Source organism: Manis javanica, chromosome 18 (assembly GCF_040802235.1).
Source record: "Manis javanica isolate MJ-LG chromosome 18, MJ_LKY, whole genome shotgun sequence".
Taxonomy (NCBI): Eukaryota; Metazoa; Chordata; class Mammalia; order Pholidota; family Manidae; genus Manis; species Manis javanica.
Genome location: NC_133173.1, coordinates 13,106,117 through 13,131,256, shown reverse-complemented (window position 1 = coordinate 13,131,256; position 25,140 = coordinate 13,106,117). Strand labels below are relative to the sequence as shown.

At 41.1% G+C, this 25,140-nt stretch overlaps 1 protein-coding gene across 2 annotated transcripts; it reads right to left on the bottom strand.

The window, feature by feature from the left end:
• Window positions 1-11,904: 11,904 nt before the first annotated feature.
• ARRDC4 (arrestin domain containing 4) lies at window positions 11,905-24,614 on the bottom strand. 2 transcript variants are annotated; one of them, XM_037000640.2, is made up of 8 exons: window positions 24,100-24,608; window positions 19,970-20,036; window positions 19,578-19,725; window positions 17,548-17,650; window positions 16,296-16,552; window positions 15,630-15,792; window positions 14,902-15,056; window positions 11,905-14,544 (listed from the first exon to the last, which is right to left on the bottom strand). In XM_037000640.2, the coding sequence occupies exons 1-8, from the start codon at window positions 24,386-24,388 to the stop codon at window positions 14,488-14,490; spliced, it is 1,239 nt and encodes a 412-aa protein (XP_036856535.1). In that variant the 5' UTR covers window positions 24,389-24,608; the 3' UTR covers window positions 11,905-14,487. The 2 variants fall into 2 exon arrangements, with proteins under 2 accessions (XP_036856535.1, XP_073083136.1); XM_073227035.1 differs by lacking the exon at window positions 11,905-14,544 and adding an exon at window positions 14,566-14,764 and having other exon boundaries at window positions 24,100-24,614.
• Window positions 24,615-25,140: the final 526 nt, after the last annotated feature.

Sequence of the window (25,140 nt, the reverse complement as noted above, 5' to 3'; positions counted from 1 at the left end):
TATAAAAAACAGCTCTTTCCAAGGAGAGCTAATCCCTGCCCCCATTTCTCTCCTGAGCGGTACTGCTCTAGCTGCTTGTTAGAAGTTGGCCATCAGGGCCCTATGTGTAGTTAGGCTGGACCCCCCAGAACTGCTGTGGGAAAAACATGAGGGTTAGTTCTGGGGTTATTGGGTCAGGGTTGGGGGCAGTTCATGGAGGGAAAGAAGGGTCTGGATATTAAATCTCCCTGGAAACAAGTTTAACTTATCTCGTCGTTGAAGTGAATGAGCAACATAACTTTTCCAGATTCATCTAGCATTTATTGAACATCCATTATGACTTCAGACTTCATGGGATTTGCCCTTTATGGACATTACCCCATTATTTTTCTAAACGGTCACTGAGGTTGCATTATTATTTCCATTGTTCAGATAAACAGACAGAGGCCCAGAGAAGCTGAGTTATTTGCCTAAGGTTGTATACTTGGAGAGTCAGGAGATAAAGCCCAATCTCTGATTCTGTTTGGTGTGTCCTCTCTCTTAGATAATTCTCTGATTTGATCTGGTTTCCTCTGTTGAAGAACAAGCTCTTATCTTTTCAGGAAATGTTCTTCAGTTCCCTATAAACATATATTTTGAGAATAGCATCACACTTTATTCTCCAGCATCACACCTGATAACTTCAATAGGCTCAAGCAAAGAGAGATCCCCCCCTTTTGATGTCTTCACAAACTTTTGCAAGTAGAGTAGGCAACCGACCCTGAGTTAGACTCCAGCTTTATGACACTTGCAATGAATATTTCATTCAGAGGCTAGCAGGAGAGAGCCAGTGAAGATTTCTTTCAAAAGAGCATAGCAAGTTTATGTTTGTTTGAAACGTGGTAGCCTATTATGGGGAGCAATATGTTTTGTAATATTTCCCAGGGATTTGAGATCAAATACTTCCTTCTAATATTTTCTTCATTATCTTTTCCCCTGTAGCTGAGGAGCTCAGAGAGTTTCCTCTTCAAGTCTTGCCTCTGAATACGCATCTTGCAGGCAACAGTCATCACAGTTGAAACTGGCCATGTCCAGTGACATGGTCTTTCTGTTTAGTGTAAAAAATACCTGGCTGGACTCATAGAAAACAAGTTGAGGGCCTCCTGTTTCTTTAAAAAAAAACAAAATTATTTATTTATTTTGGATAAAGTATCATTGATATATAATCTTATGTTGGTATCAGATATACAACACAGTGATTCAACATGACCCATATTATTAAACCTCACCCACTGTAGTGAGGTTACTATCTATCAATGTAGTAAGATATTACAGAATTGTTAACTGTATTTTCCATGCTGTGCTATCACCCTTGTGAGACCAGCTTATATTGTGATTGTGAATTATTATGCCTCTTTATCCCCTTCAGCCTCCCTCTCACCCGTCCTTCCACCTTGGTAACCACTAGTTCCTTTTTGGTGTCTATGGATCTACTGCTATTTTGTTCATTCTGTTTAACTTTGCTTTTATACTCCACAAATAAGTGAAATCATATGGCATTTATCTTTCTCTACCTGGCTTATTTTACTGAGCTTAATACCCTCTAGACCCATCCATGTTGCTGCAAATGGAAGTACTTCTTTCCTTTTTATGGCTGAGGAATATTCCATTGTATATATGTACTACATCTTCTTTATCCATTCACCTACTGATAGACACTTAGGTTGCTTCCATATCTTGGCTATTGCAAATAGTGCAGCAATAAATGTAGGGATGCATATATCTTTTCAAATCAGGGGTTTTGTTTTCTTTGGGTAAATTCTTAGGAGTGGAATTATTGGGTTATATGGTATTTCTATTTTTATTTTTTTGAGGAACCTCCATATTGCTTTCCACAATGTTTGCACCAATTTACATTCCCACCAACAGTGTAGGAGGGTTCCCATTTCTTCACGTCCTTGCAAGCATTTGTTATTTCTTGTCTTTTGGGTAGCTGCCACCCTAACTGGTGTGAGGTGATATTCATTGTAGTTTTAATTTGCATTTCCCTGATGATTAGCGATGTGGAGCATCTTTTCATGTGCCTGTTGGCCATCTGTAATTCTTCTTTGGAGAAGTGTCTGTTCAGGTCCTCCGCCCATTTTTTAATTGGGTTATTTGTTTTTTTGGGTGTTGAGGCATATGTATTCTTTATATATTTTGTGTGTTAACCCTTTATCAGGTGAGTCATTTACAAATATATTCTCCCATACTGTGGGATACCTTTTTGTTGTGCTGATGGTGTCCCTTTGCTGTACAGAAGCTTTTTAGTTTGATATAGTCCCACTTGTTCATTTTTATTTTGTTCCCCTTCCCAAGGGGGTGTGTCCAGGAAAATATTGCTTATATTTATGTTCAAGAGATTTTGGCGTATGTTTTCCTATAAGAGTTCTATGGTTTCATGACTTACATTCAGGTCTTTGAGCTATTTCAATTTTACTTTTACATATGGAGTTAGACCACAATGAGGGCCTCCTGTTTCTTGCTTTGTGTGAGGAGTTCATGCTCAGGTGGGAGGGACAGGAGAGGGCCGAGAGTTTCAGCAAGAAGACTGTCAAGGGTGGTAGCTGCACCCAATTATAGAGACAGTGAATTCAAAAGAGATCATATGAGGCTCCAAGTTTTTGGAAACTAGCTGAAAATTCTCTACTTTACATGCCTTGGGGAAAAGAAGTTGCTGCTTGATCATGCTTTTAAAGGAGAATTCCAGGAATGGACTTGAGGGAATTCCAGGGGTTGAGAATGTTGGAAATGTTTAGCAGAATGCCTTTCAGCTTCTCAACACCAGCTCAGTATTCTCCCCCATAGATGTGGTGTTTTGCATTGCCTCTTGTGCTGTAAAAACCAAATGAGAGGGTTTTAAATGATTTCTGTTGCCTGGGAAAGAGAAATATTATCTGCGGTGACAAAATCATCAAGTTTTATTATGCACAAATCAGTGCTATATATTTTAGAGTTTTGCTTTAAAGAATATCATTTAGAAAAACGAGACAGCTTTTTCATTGGTTTGGAAGTTTCTATTGTCAAAACATATTACCAGGAAAGTACAATATGTTGAAAAATTACAAGCAACTTCAATTCAGTCCTATTTTGACTTTATTTATAAAAAAACAAATTAATAGCAATTGAATAAAACTTTTAAACCATTATCTGAGTAATAATACTAAACAAAACAACTAATAAAACAACCGCATTCAAACAGCTATTTAAGAAAACTATGATATTTCATCCATTGTCAAAGTTGGCATTTGGGCAGAATAAAGACCAAAGTAAATATTTATTGATTCATGTGAGAATACTGAAAATTCCTCCTTTATAAGTAGAGTAAGCAAATAAACCATGATTTATAAAAACCCTGGCTAACTAAATCAGCTAATGGGTCTATTCAAAAAATTCTTATCATGTAAACTGTGAACTGACAATTATAATTGAAAATTACCAGTTTCTCTATGAATTTAATATACATATAGTTAACCACCTGCTTGACTGTTATACAGAGCCATTTAAATGTGCAAATGAATATACAAATGTTTGAAGGCTTTTGAACCAATCACATTAATTGCCAGTCTGTGTTAATGGAAACAGGCAGAATGGATGCTTTCCTCTCTCTGTAATAAATATAAAAATTTCCTAAGCTTCTGAGTCTGTGCTAAGCACAAATGGAAGCTTTTTATAGGAGAAGCTCATTTGAAAATTCAGCCCCTCAACTCAAAGCAAATAGGGGAAAAGGAGACAGGAAAAAGTTTTGTCAGATTTATTACAAGCGCCACATGCCTAGCGTGGGTCTGTCCAACCTGGGACTGGTTGCTTCCTGACTCAGCCTAGACTGCTGTGGCCTAGCAGTGAGAACCAAGAGGAAGTGGGAAACAAGCCCGTAGGCACAGCTGAGCTGTCTGCAGGCCAGTTTAGACATGATCTTGGAAAAAGGAAGTGGCAGTCACATGGAGAGCTCTGTAAGGAAAAGTACTCAGATATGAATGACCTTGGAAAAAACTGGGGGAAATGTGAAAAGTAGGTGTCTAGTTTCCTGTTGATACCTGGACAAGTGACCCTATGCTTTCACCTGGTGGCCTGTAGACCCCTGGACCTGCCCTTACCAGGCAGTGATCCATGTGTCCGGAAGCTCCTCTTCCTCTGAAATATATATCAGTCCTCTGTTACATGGGGTCTGGGTGTTCTGGAGAGACACGTTCATGGAAACCTAGTGTGTAATCCTCTACCCAGACTCTCATTCAAAGAGGCCATTGGCTGTCTGGAGCAGGTGGCCTTTCTAGGGACTGGCTGTTGGGTCCCTCCTGCAGTCACGCTCCGGGATGCCCTACTTTTCCTTGACTCTGCACATTGGGAGAGCCCTGGCTTGGCTCTGAGCTGGATCTCACCGATGGGAAATAGATACCTGGGAAATGGTTGGGGAACTTTTAGGGGCAGGGAACGGCTCATCCTAACTTAAGAGGCTGCTGGGGAAGACTGATGCGGCCCAACTGAAGAGAGTGGAGATTCTGAGGAGTGTGACTCTCCTGACTGCCAGCAATGCAATCCCCAGGTTGCACACCAGGGTCTTCGGGAGAGGGAAGCCTGTAAATAGAAAACAACAGCAGTTTCTCACTAAACACTTGGCAATAGGTTCGTGTCCGAGAGGCCATTTTGGGGGGAAATCTAACAAAAAAAGGAGTCGTTCTTTTCCACTTAGTAAAAAATCAACCTCAGTCTGGGTCTGGGAAGCTTTCAGTGTTAGAGGTGGCACCGGGGTTTGTGGGGGTGGACTTACTCCCGGGGTCTTCTAGGAAAGTCTTGGGAATATTACAGGGTCTTGGCAAGAAGCTGAGCTTTTTGAAGAACGAAGCAGGATAAGAGTGACTGACGTGGGGTCATTATTTTTACTGCAGCCCACTTACTTCCACAGGCTGATGGTGCCTGGGGGCACGCAGGTGAGGTGAAGCACGGAGGAGGTAGTACATGCCGGCCAGTCGGGACTTGTCCTCAGAGCCAGCTGATACAACCGGGAAGGACATCGTCCCCACTGCTGTGCCTCAGCACTGTTTGGCTGGCTTAATTGGGCCTGGCACGGAGCTTTACTCCCCAGGCTGGTTTCGCCCCGGTCTTTGCATAGTCTCGAAGCATCAAGTCAAATCTCAAAGGATAAAGACTTTTCACCCGTGAAGATGTGAAGAGGACTATGCCACAGGCTCTGAGGGCAAGTTCAAGGGAGGATCCCAGATGTCCTTTGAGGGTAGTTGTGTCACACTATGCCTGGAGGTTGTCCCTCATGTGCATGTGCACACCATCTGACCCCGGTAGTCACCCAGCACGGCCGAGCTCACACTGCACCCAGGTCACTGTCGAGAGAGCTGCAAAAAGAAGAAAGGGGCCCTGCAGCTCTTGGGAAATCAGGTCCTTGTTTCCTCATAGGCCAGAGGTGGGGTGAAGGGGACAGCAAAAATATGACAGGTGAGAGGCCACTGCTGCGGCCTCTGACCATGCATCTTTGTGCACAGAGCTCACACCTTGGGAGGAAATGGAGTGTGCAGGTGTGACCTGTGGTCCAGAGCCTGGTCCTGCTTCCTGGAGCCCTGTGGACTGGCCCGGGAAGGCTGGGACTTCCAGCAGAATGGGGAATGGGAGGTCACTAGGCTCGGGGAGATGGAGACTGGACTATCTTACAGCTGGTCTCCAAGGGTGTCCCAGTCCAAATGCCAATGGCCAAAGGGACCAGAGCATTCCCAGTCCTTGTACGTGTCCTTGCTCATTTCGGGCCACATGGGGGCTGCTGGTTGACGGCAGGAGGATTTTAGTGCAGGAGGCTCAGAGGCAGGTGACAGTGACTTGTGTGTGGGATGTGGGGCATGGAGCGGGATTGCCCATGATAGGAAGGGCAAGGGTAGGGTGACCACCTGTGCCAGTCTGTCTGGGACTGAAGGGGTCTTGGGTGTGGGGAAAGCCCTGGGCAAACAGGGCAGTTAGATGCCCCTGCGCAAGAGCAGGCAAGCGCTGGCAGGGCATGGAGACCCTGGCTAGGTAGGAGGAGAGGCTGCAGCTTTGGGATTATCTAGGTCTTAAAGTATAAAATTCCTTCACAAAAATCAGGTGCAACAAACAAACAAATTAACAGACAAACAAATGAAAACCTCAAGACCAAAAAAAGACAGTTCCTTCTAGTGAACTTATCTGATATATGGAGCCTTTGATAGTAGCAGCCACTTCTGATTTCTTCCTCAGTTTAAGAAATTTCTTTTATCTTTCTTTCCCTGGGGGGAGGTAGGGGCTCCTAGGGCTGAGCCTCTGGGTCTCACTGTGGAGGCCGCTGTTCGGGGAAGGGCTCCCTGCCAGCACATGCCTGGTCCCGCTTGAGGGTCGCACAGCTGACGAAAGGCAATGGCTGAACAAGGAGGGGGCTCAGGGGTCCAGGTTCAGAGCAGACTGGGGACAAGGAGACACAGTCCAGCTCCCAGCAGCATATACCTTGGAGCCTGCAGAGGGGCTGTTCATCTTTGAACCAGTCAGGCTAATTTTAAAGGATCAACGCAGCATCCATGGCTGGGTGAGGCTGAAGTGACAAGGTTCACATACAGGTTGCTTGACTCCCACTAACTCACTTCTTCCCATGAGGACTCTAGATTGTGCTCAGAAGCAAACTGGAGACCATCAGAAACCCCCCTGTTCAGCGTAGACAGGTTTTAAAACATCTTCCCATTGGCAGCAGGAATTATTCTCGTTTTGATGGTGAGGAGGACAATTCAGGAGCTGGCTGTTTAAAAATGGCTTCAAATACAGGGCAATTCATTTTCTTTAAAACATTGCATTCACCTGATATGATCCTACCACTCGCTTAGAGCAACAGCTGTGGGTGTTTGCAGCCATATATATTTAAGATAAGTTATCTTTTGACGTGATTACCGAGGTTTTTGTTACATCAGATAAGATAAACGTAGGTATTTGTTGCTACAGTTTCCCCTGATCCCAGCATTCTGCATTTATTTAAAAGGGCCAGATGTTGAATTAAGGATGGAACAGCAAACATTGAGATTTGCTTTTAAATCCACACTGTAGAAGTAGGTTAAGAGGTTTACAGGGAATTTTGGTTTTATCCTTTCCTACAGAAGATAAAGGAAGCTAGAAACTTTTGCTTAATATGACGTTCCTCCTATGCATATGCATATACATACTTATTAAATTTGTTGTAACTTCGGAGGAAAAGCCTTAGATTCCTAAATTGTTTTTCCATAATCTTAGTACTCTTGAAACGTTGAAACTGATCTACAGTGAATATTCGGAATAGTTTCTCACATGTGCGTACGTGGGCTCCACGAACCTTGTGAACTATGCCATGCACTGATAGGGTTCAGCTCTGGGGCTTTGCTTTCAGCTTCCTGTCCTGCAAAGATTCAGGCTATGCTGAAATACGGAACTGTTTTGTTGAACGCTTCCTTAGCTGTTTACCACCCACAGGCATATTGCTGTCAACATCAAGCTCCTCCTTTCTGATCTTCTGCTAGTACTGGGCTGAATTGATGATAATGTGCCCTCTCTTGAATCCCCTGGAGTATAAACAATGCAGTTTTTGATAAGCTATCTTGCCTATGAGGTGAAGTTACAGTCAGGAAACCGACTATCTATGTGCATGTGCACGTGCCAGGCAGCTGCGTCTAGGAGGTCTCTCCCTGCACACAAGGTGAAACCTCAGCCTGGACAGGGGAAGGTGCTTGATTCTGAATGTGAAAGATTCTCAAGCCAGTCGCCAGAGTATAGGTAAGGAAGATGTTCCTTAGGGCGAGAGTAGAAATGAATGGCAGAGGCCTTGCAGGCAGCTGAGAGCAGGAAAATGCAGAGGTGCAGAGGGAAAGATTGCTAAACATTTTCTTGGTATCAGGCAGATTCCTTTGCCATGTCTTTAAGCCAGGGTCACTTGGCATCCCGTGTCCACTAGGATCTGCACTGTGCGGACACTAGCCCCTGCCATCCAGGGATTTGGGGAGCTGTGGAGCATGGGCTGGAGTGAGAATATATTCTGAGAACTTCCCAAAGAAGGGAGATTTTCAAGTAAGCTCCTGCAGCTGCAGTTCTATCCAGGTCACGCCGATGAAGGGAAGTTGCAGGCCCAAATCTGAGCTTTCAACGCCTCCCTACTTATCGGGGTGAAAAGGAGACTTGGAAATAGAGTGAAATAGCAAAAAGCCAAAACAGAGTAAGTTGAGCACTGAGAAAGCTTTATTTAAAGATATGCACTTAAAGAGAGAAAAGTGTGGGCATCTTCAGAGACAAGGCATGCTAATAGGCTGGGGGTTCCCTCTTTTAAATGTTTTTCAAAGGCCAGGGTGTATAGACTTGTAAGATCATCTCAAAATGCTTATCTCTGATGAGAGACATTAGGCCTCTTCTCTTCTGTTGTCAGTCCTCCAGGTAATTCTGCAAGATTAATTTAACACAAGACATTGGTCAGTTCCTCTCCAGCATAGCAGCTTTCCTCTGGGAACTTACCGATCAAGACCACCCAACGTGCCCTCAAAGTGGATTGAGTTATTGCCTGTTTGCTAAAGAATATGTTCGGAGTGTTACTTCCTAATTTCCTGGTTTTTAAAATGGAATCTGAGCATTAAGATAGAATCCTTCCTGTTCTTACTATCAGCATTTTTTCATCATAGGCAGGAAAAGTTAACTCTAATGCTTGTCCCAGATCCCTGTCCTACATCATTTTGAAGTTTGCTAATTAACTACAGACCATAAATACTTATACTTTATTTGAATGAACTCAATAAACCAGTCCAGGCAAGTCTGAATATTTGCAGCGATAGCTAATGCAAATAAACAGACTAAATGCTTATCCTGTGCACACTCAGAAGCATTCTGGCATCTAAGATTAAAAGACAAACTAAAAAAAGAAAAAAAAAAGGCATCGTTATGTTAATGCTTAAGTGAGTTTGTATATGTAAAGAACATAGTATATATATTTATGTAGGAGTAGAGTTATTGTTTCTTGGTTTTGGATCACTTTATGACCTTCCATCATTAAAAAGATATGGGCTGGGGGCAGAGTAGGGAAATGATTATAATGACTATTGCACTATGCAGTGATTTTTTTTAAAAGTTAATTCCTGGCATCTACTGCCCTCATTTTACTCATTTAATAATATTTAATAATATTTCCCTGATCTGATCCCTCTACCAGTCTTGTCCTACCTGGGGGAAGATAGGTAAGAAACGGATGGAATATGGTTTCTCTTCCAGTAAATTCCTATAGAATTAGGAACCCATTCTGTCATTTGTAACAGAACTTGCATTTATACCTGAATAAAATAGGCCCAGATCTGAAGGTAAAGAGTGGGCAAAAGGGTTAGAGATGCGGGTGTTTGCTGTGTGCATGTGTGTGGGCGTGCAGCAGGAGTGAAGGGCATTTTCAAGTACAAGGGAAGCACCTACATTTTTCTCATTTTCATGGGGAGATGCTGCCTAAAGCATGTTTTCTCCTGTCCACACAAGACATCTTGATTCTTTGGAAAGGTGAGCAGAAATGAAATCTTCCATCAGTAAACTCAGAAATGGCTCCACCAAAATAAGTTTGTTGTGAATTCAGTTACAGTGACATTCTAGAAATTGACACTAGTCACCACTTTTTATCCACTCTATCCTTTCACTGTGTATTTCTGCTTTGCTGCTTCCATCCATCACTGACAGTTTCATGCCTTATTTTAGGGAAAAGCTCCTTAGGTTCGTCTAGTATGGCTTCTATGAAATAAAATGTTCTGTCTAGGAAAATTTAATAGGCTTAAAAAGTAAGGGCATGTTTTGTAATATTGTTTCATTAAGAGTAAGTATGTGTTTTATAGTTAATTTTTCTCAGCTTCCAAGTGGGCTTTTCATCTCAGATATTAAGAAGTGGGACTGGAAAGAAGGGAATTAATGATAGGGATAAAGAAAACAAAATCTAGTATGAAAACACGCAAGGCAAATGTGATTTCTTTCCTGAGCAATGTAAATAAAAATTTACCAGATTCAGACCCTGATAGGAAAAATAGCCCAAGATAGTTTCTTGTTGGCTTATACTTTGATCACAGGTATATCTTGCTGATTTATAATTCAATAGTCAGCTATTTAAAGGGAAAATACTTCAAGTGCTTTGGGAAGCTAAAAATGAGCCCCTAAAAGTTTGTGTAAATCTGCATTTGTGTATCTTCTACTTAAAACGTTCTCAAATTCAAAACCAAAATATTTATAACTATCATGTGCACCTAGTATTATATTTTCTTTGCAAGTTATAAAATGAAGAATAACAATTTTTCTTTTAAAATGTTTCAGCTGAAACACAAAGGTGCAAACTACTGACACACACAACTTGCATACATCTTAAGGGGGTTATGGTTGCGTGAAAAATCCATTGGAAAGGGTATATACTGAATGATTCCATTTTTCTAACATTCCAGAGGACAAAAAATAATGGAGTTGGAGACTAGATCAGGGTTGGGGAAGGGGAAGTTCTGGCTGCAAAGGGCAGCCTGAGAGGTTCTTTGTGGTGATGGAGCAGTTTGTCTTGATCGCGGTGGGCATGATATGAATCTCGGGATTTGATAAAATGTCATAGAATTATATATAAAAAGATCATCAAGAATAATGAATGAGTTCAAAATCTGGTAAAATACAAGTAAGGCCCAAATTCTAGTCAGTCTATGTATCATGTCAATGTCAACTTTATGATTGTGATGACGTATTAGTTATGGAGATATCCCCTTTGGTGAAGAAGCCTAGGGGATGCTTATACAGGACCTCAGCTTACTGGTATTACAACTTTTATGAGTCTATAATTATTTCAAAATAAAAAGTCAGAAACAAATGCCTCTGCTGAAGAAAGAAGTCCAGCTACTAATTAAACAACTGATGAAATAGTTCAGTCAAAGACAGGTATCCTTATAGGAGGCAGGACTTTTAGACAAACACTGAAGTCTCTTGACTAAGCATACGCATTAAGGAGAGTATCCAGTTCTTCAAGTCTTGAGCTGTGTAATTTAAAGCTGTTACTGTTTCTGTAACTTCTATTCAGCTTGTAGAATCAGAAAATTTTCAAGTGAGCAGGGATCTTAACTGAGGACATAGGTCAAACTTTGAAGTTATGCCCCTGGGTTTTGGTATCCTCCTTTGTAATATGAGGGTTTTGTCGCACAACCTTTGTAATGTCCTGTCTAGTCCTAAATTTCATAATCCCAAGCTTTACAATATAAACTATAGAAACTTTGATCTTCAGTTTTATAAACTTTGCCTCAATATTTATTGCGTGACACAAATACCTTCATTTGTAGATTGTATCTGTGCACGCAGAAACTGCCTACTTTTTATTATCTGTCTCACATATTAAAAATACTTTGAAGAGTAAATTACCTGGGCTAATTTTTACTACTTAGCTAAGGTTGATCATTTTCTAGGACAGAGGGTCTGGGAAGTTTTCTTGAGATGACATGCCATTATATATTCCTTGTAAAAAAAAAGATACCTTTTATCCATTTGAGTATTACGTAGAAAGGGGAGTTTTATGTAGGTCAGTGTTTCCCAATATGGGTCCACTGACTGCCCACCAGACCTACTAAATCAATTCTAGGGAGATTCTGGCCAAACACCAAAATTCAGGAAGCTTTAGAAAACAGCTGTTATTATTTGGAGATAAAATAAAGATAATGCTCTCTCAATGACCAATATAGCTTAAGCTTACTCATCTTATTGCACTTTCTTCATAGAATGAAAACCTGATGACCTTGAGGAAACTGAGCCCCTTGTAGAAGCAGACACAGGCTGTGCCTGACCTGGTGGCATCATGCATATGTAAAAGAATCTTACCAGTAGTTAACATTTTACACTCTGGGATTGATTTCCCTTAAGTCTATAACAAGTCATAGTCTTACAAAAACAAAACTAGCAACTCACAGCATCAGTGTAATCGTTTTATTAACAAAAGGAACCCATGGGGTTCAAACAGGAGTACAAAATACAATCTTTATTTTTTCCTGTGGGTTAAATCATTACATTTTTAATAGTAAAAATAAAAAAGCTTTTATAGTTAACTTATCAAAAACATAACCCCTGCCTATTAAGTTTCTTATTGTGCAAAACAAAAACATAAAAAGTAAAGTTCCATTCATGGAAGGATTTTGTGTGCCACAAAGTGCACATTTTCAATTTCAAATTTTTTGGCATCAAAAAGAAAATTCTAAGGCCACAGTTTTCTTTGCAAACTAACAGGAGGGTAATAAACAAGCAAAGAGCAGCTAAATTTTCATCTTCCTTCCCAAGTAGTCTCAGTATCCATGTAGAATTTTCTACATTCATAAAATAATTTCTCGATTATAAAAAGTTATGCAGTTTTAACCTACTGCTTAAGGTCACATACACCAATATCACCAAGGCAAATCATATTTTAAGCGCTAAAAACTCAGCTTTGCTTTAATTTCATGGGCCTACTTCATGATTTCTCTACAAAGGTCATAAACCAAAGCTAGCAAAGGATTCCATTTCGTTGCTTTTCTACATGGAGACATTTAAGCTTTCTCTTTCTCCATATCGCTTTTTGTTTCTTTCACTTTATTTTGGCATCATGGAGATGGACCTTGTGTCTCTGACAAGGCATGTAAACTCAAACTTAGAAGTCAAGAAATAGTTGAAGATGACCTTTGTTCAAGTAAAAATAAAACTGTTTAAACAGCACTTAAGTACACATACCTGTTTAAAAACACACAAAAACAAAGCCAAATTAAAAAAACAGGAATCAGGTTGTGTGACAATTGCAGTACCACAATTATTGGTTTAATGGTTTTGTATGGTGATTTTAAACAGTGGCTTACAACGAAAAACAGCTTAAAATGCTTACGAGATTACAGAGAAGAGAGGTTAGGTCCCAAAGGGTGGAAAATGTACCTTTACCTAATATGTTTGTAGAAAAATCCCTGATCAAATGGCCAATTTTTAAATACACAACTTAACCTTAGAAGAACTTTTCTATTTCTAACTGAATATACTAATGGGAAGAAAAAATAATAGTGCTGTTGAATGAAATACAGTATTCTGCACTGGAAGCACCAGGGTTTCTAGATCAAACCCTTAGGACACGGAGGACCCCAAAGTGTTCAGCTGGTCCAAAATCTTTGTTTTGAGACTCCCTACCTCCCTTCTACTTAGTGTCCAGAAATGCTCTCAGCTCTTGAAACCAATAGATTAATGGTAAAGCAAGTGAACATGTGACCATGAATAGGTGGGGAGAGGGGACAGTGAAAAACACTGCTCAGACTTCGAGCAGCAACACAATCCTGTTGGTCTCAATATCCTGAGGTTAAATGATAAATATTGCACCAAAACAAAGACAATCACAGTTTAAAGAGAATGACTTAGGAATCGGAATAAAATGTAGAACACAGTGACTGCCATTATTAGACTTATGTCTCTTGGCAGGAATTAAGTTTATGTCTTTTTTAAGATGGTATTTCTACCCTCTTCAGAATTTGCATTTATTTTGAAATACCCTTTGGTATATTTATATTAACTTTCATCTAATGCTAACCTTATAGGCTTTTCCCTTGGTCCAGTTTCAGATTTAGTGATGGGTGAAAGGAGAGGCTTCTGAAAATTAGTAGACAGTCCAAAGAAATGTACCAGACCCAGAGTCTTAAAACCTATGTGATAACCCCACTCGAGGTAGGTTAAGAAAAGCCTTTTTGTCTGTTTTTCTGTAGATCAGGTTACCAAGGCATCCTAAGGATCGTAATTCTTCTTTTTCTAATAAGATCGTAAGTAAATAAGACATGAGGAAAATCAAATGTGTCCTGCTAAAGTATTTAAGGGGGGTAAAAAGTACGGCCTTTCAACAAAATGTGTTTTTCATACTGAAATTCACCTTCCCCCTTTGAACTGACAAGCCTTGCAAGAACTTTTTTTTAGTTTCATAATACTGTATGGCCAATTGATAAACATTTTAAACTATCAGAGAATGAAAACTACTTCTTGATTAGGACCAGGTAAGACTGTGAAGCCCCTGACACTCAGGGTTTCTTTGCTTTCAGAGGGGGCCATGGTCCTGTCCTGCACACCCTTGGGTTGCTACATTCTCCAAAGTCAAGTTTCCTCCCAGTGAGTCCATATCACCTTAAAGCTTATGATACTTTTGTTCCACTTGAGCAATCTCTTTAAAGGTTTACTTGCAGAGTGTTTCCACTGTTTCCACAGAGTCCTTCCTCTTGAGTCAGCGCAGCACCCCTTCACTTCCTCGGACCATCAGGACTCACATTCTGTGACTTTTCACATCTTCATCCTATCATTTCAAGGGGACACTTGACCGTATCATAAACTTGGGCTACCATCTTGTTGGCCCACTAGCAAGTTCACATTATTTAGTTTCTATCAGCTTCAGTCTTGATGTCTGTTTATGTTCTTAAGTGAATCTTCCCTTCCTCTTCCCCAAAAAGGCAGGGGGAAAGAACCAATTCTTATTTGACGATGCACACAGTGATTTGTGAATTATGTTCACAGAATGAAGGAAAGAGGCTGGGTTTCTTGTACAACACTAGGATGTGGATCGACCTGCAAAATAGAGCAGACCAAGACTACTATGGTAGCATTCTTTAAAATGATTCTAGTGTCTATTTCTAATTATATGATGGTTATAAGCTAAATTGCTTACAGCCTATTATTAGTAAATCCCAGTAGGCGGCTTAAGTTCTCTGTATTCCATGACCACATAAAACACCTTAAAAGGCAATCCATAGTGTTCTACATGCATGCTGTACATCACAGGAAAATACTAAAAAACATGGCAAATGGATTAGTGATAATCTATCATCAGCATCATAAAAAAATTTTTATATGTATCCCCTACTATTTAGGAATCAGTAATAGACATGGCACAATAAAAATCTAATTTCTTTTTGTTTTGCTTACCTCTGAATAAAGAGGTGGAGGCCAAAACCGGAATTCCTGTATGCAGGCACACATATGACAGCATGCTTCGCCCTCACAGTTAGTGGGTCGAGGGTAAGGAAGAACACGTCCAGGGAATTCCTCCTCTGATATCACGTCTGCATAATTTGGCGGCGCTGAAACAAAAATGAAGTTGGAGCTAAGAAATCCATGTAAAGACTAATCACATTCATCTCTTCTGAACTCTTCCCAAAACAATAAATGTAGCTAAATTTGAAGATAAAACAATGGCATTTTTCTCTCTAATCAGCAAATTTTTGTGCCTATTACAAAAAAAAATATATTTCATAGATTCTGCTTTTATGAAACTACTACTAACATTGATTATACTCCACTCTTTTGCAGTGTTGTGTGTGTTATAGTCAAGGTAAAAAAAATATTTTTGAAAGGTGGCTGTAGAGAATATATAACGCTCTATATTTTCATTCTATTTTTAACTGTTTTACTATTACTACTAGGAATCAGGAGATGTAGGGTTTTCTTCCCAAATCTGCCACCAGCAGCGTTGTGTCCTGGATGAAGTAAACTCTTGAAGTCCCTTCCAGGAGTAATGTTGTGTGATTTTTAGTACTAAGGAGAGTAAAGCATAGTTGTGGAAGTGATTACTATTTGAGCACTTACTATCTTTTTACCTGTTCTTAAGCACTCTATGTATGAAACTATTCTGCAAGAGCCTCAAAGCGTTTTACCTTCAGGCTGTTCTGGCAGAGTCAGCGTCAGCCAGCTCATATCCATACTGAACTGGCTGGTGAGGCTAGAGTTTCTGCTGCCAAAGCCATTATACGGGATTGTACCGATCACTAAGGGCAGCTCGATCATCAACTTTTTAGCACCAGGAATGTGAATATACACCTAATATGCCAAAGGGAAAAAAAAAAGAGAGAGAAAGGCATGGATATAAGTAAAACCTCAGCGTAGATAGCCCGATTAATTTACTGTTTCATAAAAACAATGGTCTTTGTTGCCTGCCACCCCCTTTCCCTATAAGACTGCATATTGTCCTGACCAAATAAAATGAACAACAACTAAATGCAGAGCACACAGAACGCAGGGAAAGCTCTGTGATGGGCCACCGTGGCCTTAACATACTTCATACGGTAACTACAGAAAACTTAGTATATGTCTTCAGTATAACAAGCACCTCTTAATGTTCCTTAATTCTTTCATGCTACTTAATTAAATCCCTTAGGGGGATAGTTTTTGATTAAGAACAATGGCCAATCTTGATATATTCCTCAATTTGTTGTAAAGCTGACACAGGACACCATTTTCCTTGGTATTAAATGTACATATTCACAGGAACATGGTATCAGTTGTTGCTCCATACTTTTAATCTGAAGAGGAGCTCTGCTTACAGCTAAGGAATAGTCGACCCTGATAATGCAGCAGTCCAGGATGGACGGAGTAACAGGCGGGATTTTCAGAGTCTTCCCATTCCACGTGTCGGTGTTCCCGGAAGCGATGTGGTTTCCGCGCACGTTGGCAACCATGTGCCTGACAGTCTTTGTTTTCCCATTAGCCAAATACGTTTGGGTTTGGAAAATAGCAGCTTTGGGAACAATCAGACGGGAAGAACAATTCTCTATTTCTGCATAGATTGGGATAGCTTCTCCTAAAAAAAACCAAAAACAAAAACACCTTCAGAGACTTTAGAAAGTTCTCATCACCATGGCAGAAGAGACTCATGATATTATCAATTAAAGCTGAAATGTTGCCACATTACTTCAACAAATTGCAAACTCTGATGGAAAAATATTGTAAATCTGGGCCATAGAAGTGAAAATACAGGTTTTGGTAGCTATTGTCTTCTAATTATTTTATTATTCACTTTTCTAATATAGCAATGTTAGGTTCTTCATTCTAAAGATATGTAAATGACCAGTATCTATAAAAATGAAGGTAAGATACACAAATAAATGATTCAGTGCTATGTTAAGTACAAAATATCACTAAGAAACTTATTAGTGCCCATTAAATTAAAATAGGCCCATAGCAGAACAAAGTCTTTGCTTTTAAGGAACTGATTGTTAAGGTAAAAATAAAACGACAGATGGGGTAGGCAAGATTTACATCTGCATTATACATCCGCCATCAGATCATTCCTTACCATATTCCTTTCCCACAAGCCATAACCCTGGAGCAGGGGCCAAATCCACTGTATGGAACTGGGTCCTTCACAAATGATTGTTCTAATGTCAAACTCACGGCTAAGATTGTTAGTGCCCTACATTCTAACCCCATATATTTGTCTTCCCAGCAAAGAATCAGAGTGCCTAACAGTATTTTCAAACTATAATGGCTCTTTTCTGAGCAACACTGTTCGGGACATTGTTTTGCAACATTAAAATAAAATGCTGGCATTTTCCCAGTCTTCTAGTTTTAGTCTTCTTTACTTAAGTAACAGGATTGAAGTCAGCAACACCAGTTCTACTGGAATCTACTCAAGCATTTAAAAACATTTAATTAAGTTATTTTACTAAAAACATGATTTTACTGTGTTTCAAAATAAATATATTTCATAAATTAAAGACACACTATTTAAAATCTCTTAAAATTAACTAACAAATAAATAAATGTCCCATTTGGACTTTCAAACATTTTGCTTACCATTACAGTATCCCTTTCTTTCAATTTTCGCACTCAGTGAGACTGGACCGGATGTGAAAAACCAACAGCCGACCATTTTCTCTTGAGTTTTCAGTACAGGGGTCTGAAAAATTTCAAGCAATAAAATGCCTTTAATTAAACCAGTCTAGAAAATTCATAGAACTCAAAGTTATGTGATTCTTCGTTAAACAGTTGTAAAGCAATGTCTTCCAAAAAAACACATCAACCTTTCTTATCCTCATGTGACACAAGGCAAAATACTTACTAAGAGACAAACATTAAAAAAAATCATTCCCTTTTTAGGAAAACTAAGGTGAATTTTCAGATTCAAATTAGGATAATACCATCCTGTTTTACCCTATATAGTCTAGTCACCCTATTTCTGGGAAATGATATACCATTCTTTAAAAGAGAAATCAAAAAGTGTAATGGTAATCTTTTTTTTTTAAAGACTTTATGTATAGATCAGGTAAAAGGAGAAATGGTATAAAAATCAATAATCAAAATGTTCTATTTGTCTTGCCATTTAAAATGTGGTACAAATAGCCTTTTCTCCTTACTTCAAAACATACTATTAGGCAGAAATTTCAAGTGTCCTCAATTCAGAATGAGTTTTGGGTTTTGTGTAATGCAAGACAATAACACACCCCATGTAAAGGGTCCAAAAGGTTACTGAAAGCACCAGGCCACTGTCTATTTTACACTATCAAGAGCAAGGACACATGATTTAATGCTCTGTTCCCAAGATACACAAATCGAAAGCTCATTGTAGAACACAAAGTTGAAATATGTTTTTCTTTATTTGCAGAAAGAATAGTAAAGGATAAATAGCATCTCTCTTTGACAGAACAACCTCTTTAAAATCATTTGTCCCAATGACTCCATAAACAGTTGAAAAATAGCCTCCCAGTTCTAAATAGTTTTTAAACATGCAAGACAGCATTGGTAATTTTCAAAATTGGTGTTGAGTGGGTGGTAAGTCTTAGCTGCAGCAGGTCGGCTGGGTGCTAGCTATTTTATGATTTTGGCCACAAGGAACCATGCAACCTGGGCATATTTGTTATATTTTCCCAACCTAAAGATAAACATAGTAAATATTATTTCATTTTCAAGTGAAAGAAGAGTTAAACAACTTTTAACTCCTGTTTTTTTTTTTTTTTTTTTTTTTTTTTGTTGTTCCTTCTCTTTAAAAACACTGGCTAGAAAAGAGAAACCTCCAAAACTAAAAATATATCTTTGTAACATATCATCAGTAACCTGACGGGAAGTTCAAATTATCCCAGTATTTCCTATGAAGTAAAAAAAAAAAAAAAAAATCATTCATTCATATTTAAATGAAGAACCATTAGGTCCTAGTAGCTATCATGAAAGTATAAGGTATAATTTTATATTATTCTGATAATGTGGGTTTAGATAAAAGAATCTAGCTCATTAGCTCCCATCTTGCCTATTCTGTTGTTACTTATAGCCTAATCTTTCTTATCAGGCTACAGTAGTTCTGGTGATTATTAGAAGTTCAATGCTTTAATGTGGCCAAATCTGTCATAAGGAAGTGATAGTGAAAGGCTGTGCCCAGCAGCTGCATGCACTGACTTAATGCTGGAAAATGACATGCAAAGTGGAAGGAGACACACAGCATAATGGCCTGAGCTTCAATAACAGGCTGAGCATGATTAATACTCTTCCATAATTACTGTTCCTCAACCTGCTATTATTGAAGAGTTTAGAATCCCACAGCCTTGTGAATGTGGCTGCTTTGGTAAAAGTAACTATTCTCTGTGTGTGCATTATTATTATTAAGCCTTATTAAGGCATTTCAAGCCTGTGTAACTTTTTGGCAAAAGAAGCCCTGAACAACAGCAACATAATCAATTGTATTAATGCACATGATTTGTAATTTGCCCAACTGAGAATCACATTTTGATAGTGAATGCCTATGGGGTACAAGATTATATCAGAGAGCGACAGGATGGACCACTACTCCACTGGCTGAATGCAGACATCCCTCCTGAAAGGCAGGGGGTACTTACTAATAATGCTGGTGTGTTGACATCGATGTGACTAATAACCTGGAGTTCCCGCTTTACACTCTGAGCAGGTGCCTTGGGTCGTTCCAAAACAGCGCTCACACAGTACTGAATACTTCCGTATTTCCCGGTGAACGAGGTCACCAAAGGTCTGAAATAAATCCAGAAGGTTAGTTTATAAGTTCATTTTTCAGTCAAACAAAACTGGGGAAAACCATTAAAATGTTAGTTTTGGTTAAAAAAATAGTGAGAGCAGTGTAAGTCTATTCGGACTTGCTGAGGACCTACACGCATAACTATCTTAAGAAGCATAATTGAGACACTTGGTACCCATACATTTGGATGGACATGTTGCCAGGGAGAGAGGTTATCACAAATGTTAGAGTTTCACTTACTCAGATGGAAGTTGAAAGCTAAATGGAAATTCATGTTTTCCAGATTGTAATAAGAGGATGCCTTCACCTAAAAGAGAGAATACATTTTATTTTAGCTAAGGTTAGTAGTAGATCAAAAGTTTTCACAGCCTAACCCACAATTTCTTAAAAAGGTTTCCCTGGCTATAACATCCAGTATACTTCAAAAGGTACATTAAACTGAGATTTAAATAAAATTTGAATCAGTTTTTAGCAAGTTGAATCAATTTCAAACCACATACACACATATAGCTTCTATCTTCAAACAGACCAATTACACAATAACCAGAAAGTGTCAGAGCCTAGAGCTCCCAAATGTGTATTTGTATACACACACACACACACGTTTCACGTTTATCCCACTTATACTAGCACGAGTATATTGTTATACTATTCTAACATATACTAATATTATATAACATGAGATATCAAATAGGACCTAAAATTAATTCAGCAAAAAGTGGATCTATTCCGTATGCCACAAAAATCAGACTATGTATTCTTTGGTCTGAGATCGAAAAGAAGGTGAAAATTTATTGTAAATACTGTGAATACAGACTGTAATAATAAACAACTAGACCAACAGAATAAGTTACTAAGCCCAAGTCATGTATTTACATTCAAGCTCTACTGATTAATAGGCTGCGAGGTGGTTAACTTGGGAAACAGAGTGGGCTTTGCCAAGTCACGGCCCCTCCTGCTCTGGGTGTAGGTCTGCCAGCAACGTTTTATTTCACACACAGGTTCATCCAGGTGGTGAGAAGGCCAAGCTGCAGGGTGTGGATGGACAGCACAAGACCAGAGGCACTGCTGGAGCACGGATGAGGAGCCCACAGTCTATCTGTGGCATTTAGATCTGGAGCCCCTCCAGGGCTGTCAGTGTTGGTCTGGTGGCTCCCCAGAGATATTTAGAAACTTTCACTTTATGTTCATAGATTCAAATTTAAAACTAAATTCCCTTATCATGGGTGGGAGGGAATTTCAATGAAGATGAAGAAAAGTGCAGCACAGATGAGAATGTTCTCCGAGACTTGCCTGTCAGTTGATACTAAAATGGAGATTTCTACGATACACATTCATTTAAAAAAAATTTAAAGGGCAGCAGTTACTAGAGAAATGGAATTTTTTCACTTAATTACTAGCATTCTAAGACCTTAAACAATTCAGTTAACATTTCAACCTTGTACTTCTAGAAAACAGGAATGCATAATTGGCCCATTAAGTTTTCTGAATCTATCCCTGATTTTCAGCATGCAATACATATGAAGAAAAAAATTAACTATTTGCCACCTGAAGGTCATTCAAATAGAAATACTCCACAGGTAGGTGACTTGGAGGCAAAGCGAACAGCTTGCAGGGATGTGAGACCACGCTGAGTGCCCATGAGGTACCTTCACCCCGGGGCTCAGGTGTACCTTCTAAGTCTCAGCAGTGCCACAGCCCTGGAGGCCAGAGAAGCCTCTGCGCTTTCTAACTATCAAATAAAAGGCTCAAGGCAATCCCAGTGCTCCTGAGAGAGCTGGGCTGAAGTTAGATTACTGCATATGACAATCACAGTATTTTAATGTTAAAAAACGTAGATTTCATTTGAGTTCAAAACATAGTGCTTAGGTGTCAGGCACTTTAGGTGCAAAGGCAAGTAACTTCAATCCTCAAAAAGACTGTGGGAGGAAATCTGGATACCTGTACATAGGTAATGACCAGAGGGCTGGGGACTGTGTATGTGCATGTGTGTGGGGGGGACCTGGCACCTAGAGGATGCCTGTCCTGGACACGAGGGCTGGCAATGGGGACAAGTGGGAAGGAGTTCAGCTGAAGGGAACAGCTGAGGCCCGGCATGACAGGTATGTGTGGAGAGCAGAGTTGCCCAGCATTTTCAAAGAGTATCAATGGGAATGAAGTCCATTCTTCATAGAGAAAACCAATCAACAGAGCAACTGTGACATGTAAAATGAAGACTTTGAACCACCTCAGGATATAAACAAGAAAAAAGTGGGAAGTTGATAAACATGGGTTATAATATTTGGAATCAAATCTCTGTTTTCTTTCTTTCTCATTTATTTTTAATTAGAAAGGCTCCCAAACTGGATGAAGTGTCCGGTTCTGCTTTCTGCTCTCATGGCTCACTGCTTCCGCCTTATGCACTAAGGACCACAACATCATAGGGGGAGGTTTCATTCACTGAAGGTCTTATCGCCCAAGCGCATCATTCACGGAACTCCTGGGCCACGGGAGCTAGAAGATCACTACAGAGGCAGACATTGGGGCTCTGGAAGGATGAGGGACTCGTACAAGGTCAGACTGCAGGTGGGTTTCCAAGAGGTGAAACCAACTCTCTGGTCTGTCTCATCTTTCTACCACAATCCCTCAGTAAAAGTATGAAACCTCCCCGCCACAATGATAGCCAAGTAGCTGGATTAGGTTGAAGAAAAATCTTGGGAGATTTTTTTTTTCAAAATAGATCCTATAGCCACACATCTAATATCTGTTCAGGTAATTGAAACTCAGCTAGATTTTGTAATTAAATCATTCTGAGAATCTACCACTATGTAAAGTGGTTAATTTATTCCAAGTTACAGAGATTAAGATCTGACTCTTGAATCCAACACCATTTGTTAGCCTAGATTTTGCCAAAGCAATTTTTATTGCTAATCCCAGATTCAATGCTATTAATCTGACATCTATTTACTCACTAGTTAAGGTCACAGAGATACTGAGAGTCCAAAGTCCTGGACAAAAACAATTTCTTTTCTATGACCTTTGACTCCAGTCAGCAGTCTTGAAAATCTGTGTTGTCTGTTACTATTGTAGGAGGCATGTGTGGGCTGATCCTGGAAACAGGGATGAAGGGCAGAGGCAGGTAATAACTGTCATCTAACACACCGAATTTGTTGAAAAGCGTTTTGGTTCCAGATGTTTTTCCTCACTACAGTTTTGGGGGTCATTCAATTCTTCTCTTATACCTTGAGAATTAAAACTGTGGCCAGTCTACTGTGGAGGATTGAGGCAAAACTGCACTTACTATTGATTTTGTGTAAGACACAACAAGGGTTAAACATTGATATACTGCATTCTACTCTTCAGACGGTGACAGTCTAATACCATTATCTCATTTTACCGATAAAAGCTGAAGTTGATGAGGTAGAAGAGTATAAAATAATTTACCTTTCAACTAAACTAGGAGTAAGAATGTTCCTAGTATATTCATGATTAAAGAAATTAATTTAAGCAACTAATATTGACACAACACCCATGTAGTGGATTCCCCGATGGGCACTTCTGGAAAGCCTACACTATTAACTGGGCTTCTAGGAAGGCAATAAGGATAATTTTGCCTCCAGAACTTTTACAGTGCCCAGAATCCCATTGTCTGTAAAGGCCTATTGATTGGGAGGAGGCTGGGTGGGTTGGGGGACTGGCAATGCAAAGGCAACAAAAATGATATAAAGAATAAAGACAAAGAATATAAAGTTAGGCAAAATTCCTAGTTACCCAGCTCCTCAGAAGAGAGAAACCAATGATGATGGTCAAGATACACTTCTTTTTAAATTCCTAACCCCTCAGGAACTACTTGCCACTTGCTGAGGCAGGTTTTGCTAATTCATCCTGAACCAAGAACGGGTGTCTAGGTCAAGGATGGGAAGAAAGTAGGCCCCAAAAAAACACTGGGCACCACAGTATGGAACCTCAGAGACTCTGCTTCTGCCCTCCATTCCTCATGCCAGAAAGGACAGGACCTGCATCTCCAGATCCTGCTTTCCTGACTGCTCATCACCGGTTCCCATGGCAACGACTCACTGCCTGAGCTAGCCTGGAAGGCCCGGGGATGCTGGTGGTGGTCGTGCCCAAGGGAGCCAGGGGCCGGCGCCAGGTAGAGGTGTGCACCCACCGCACAGTATCTCCCCAGGGAAGTGAGGTGCAGGCTGCAGGAATTGTTACCCGCCCGTCACCAGCCACCAAACTGATGCAGGGGCCACCCCGTGGGCGGACCCCTCCCCGGAGTCCCGCCCCGCCCCCCTCGCTGGTGGGCATCCCCCGTGCTCCCTCCCCCGACGCCCACCCCTGGGTCTCCGCGGTCCGGCGGGGCCTCCGGAGCCGTCGCCCGCGCTCACCGGGCGGGGGTTCGCGGAGGCTCAGGCGCACGTTCAGGTACTCCACCTCTGCGCGGGTAGCCGGCGCGGCGGCCCCAGCGCCCGGGCCCCAGGCGGCGGTGGCACGGCCGTGGGCTTCCAGGCGCAGCGCGCACAGGGCAACCGGCTCGGCCGCCTCCAGCAGCACGTGCCCAGCCACCGTCTCGCCGCTGGAGTAGCTGCCCTTGTGCTGGTCCTCGAACACCAGCCCCAGGTTCTTCACTCGGCCCTCGAAGCCCACGGCCGCCGCGGACCCAGCCTCGCCGCCCATCCCGCCGGGCGTCGCGGCCGCGCCCGTGAGGTCGGCAGCGGCCCGGAGCCGGGGTCCGGGGCAGAGCGGTGCCGCTGTCACGGGCTCACGGGCACCCGCCACACGCCAGGGTACTCTTCGGCCGCTGTGCGGTACCCTGTGGAGCCCTAACGCGCCGTAGCGGCCTGTCGCTTTAACAAACCCAGCTGGGACAGCAGAGGGGCCGGTACAGTCCACCCCCGGCGCGCGCCCATAGGCCGGCTGCGAGCCCTACGTGCTGCCGATTGGTTGTAAATGGCTACTGAGTCATTTCATTGGTGCCTCCACGCAAGGGATGGCGCAGGTAGGCAGTGCGTGATCAGGCAGTGGTGACCAATCGGGACACAGAGGAGTACACGTGCACAGTCCGCTTACTGGCTGGGGCAACGCACAGTTTTGGGGCACTCACCAATAGTGAGTCTGTGCGCCCATGTGGACAGATAATGGGAAATAATATTTGTTAGGGAGAGGGCGGAACCGGTAATTTCCAGCTCGCAGAGTGTCACCCGTTCCTATAGTTACGAGCGGGGGCGGAGTTTCTGGCAGAACGGGGACTGCAGGAGGCACTGGGTTAGCACTAGAAAATGAGGTTGTGGCTTTAACTGACTTGGCGTTTGTCATTGCAACTGCAGTACTCGAGAGGAAATAGACACCCTGGAAAATGGAAATCAGCATTATTTGGGGGCTGGCTGCCTGGGAATTTTAATGGCCAATTTGGCGTTTACTAACTTCCA

Coding starts and splice junctions, on each gene's coding strand:
- ARRDC4 (XM_073227035.1), bottom strand. CDS start 24,388: ATGGGCGGCGAGGCTGGGTCCGCGGCGGCCGTGGGCTTCGAGGGCCGA. Junction 17,651..19,577: donor TCAACACACCAGCATTATTA/GTAAGTACCCCC, acceptor GAAATTTTTCAG/ACCCCTGTACTGAAAACTCA. Junction 15,793..16,295: donor GGGTCGACTATTCCTTAGCT/GTAAGCAGAGCT, acceptor TTGGCATATTAG/GTGTATATTCACATTCCTGG.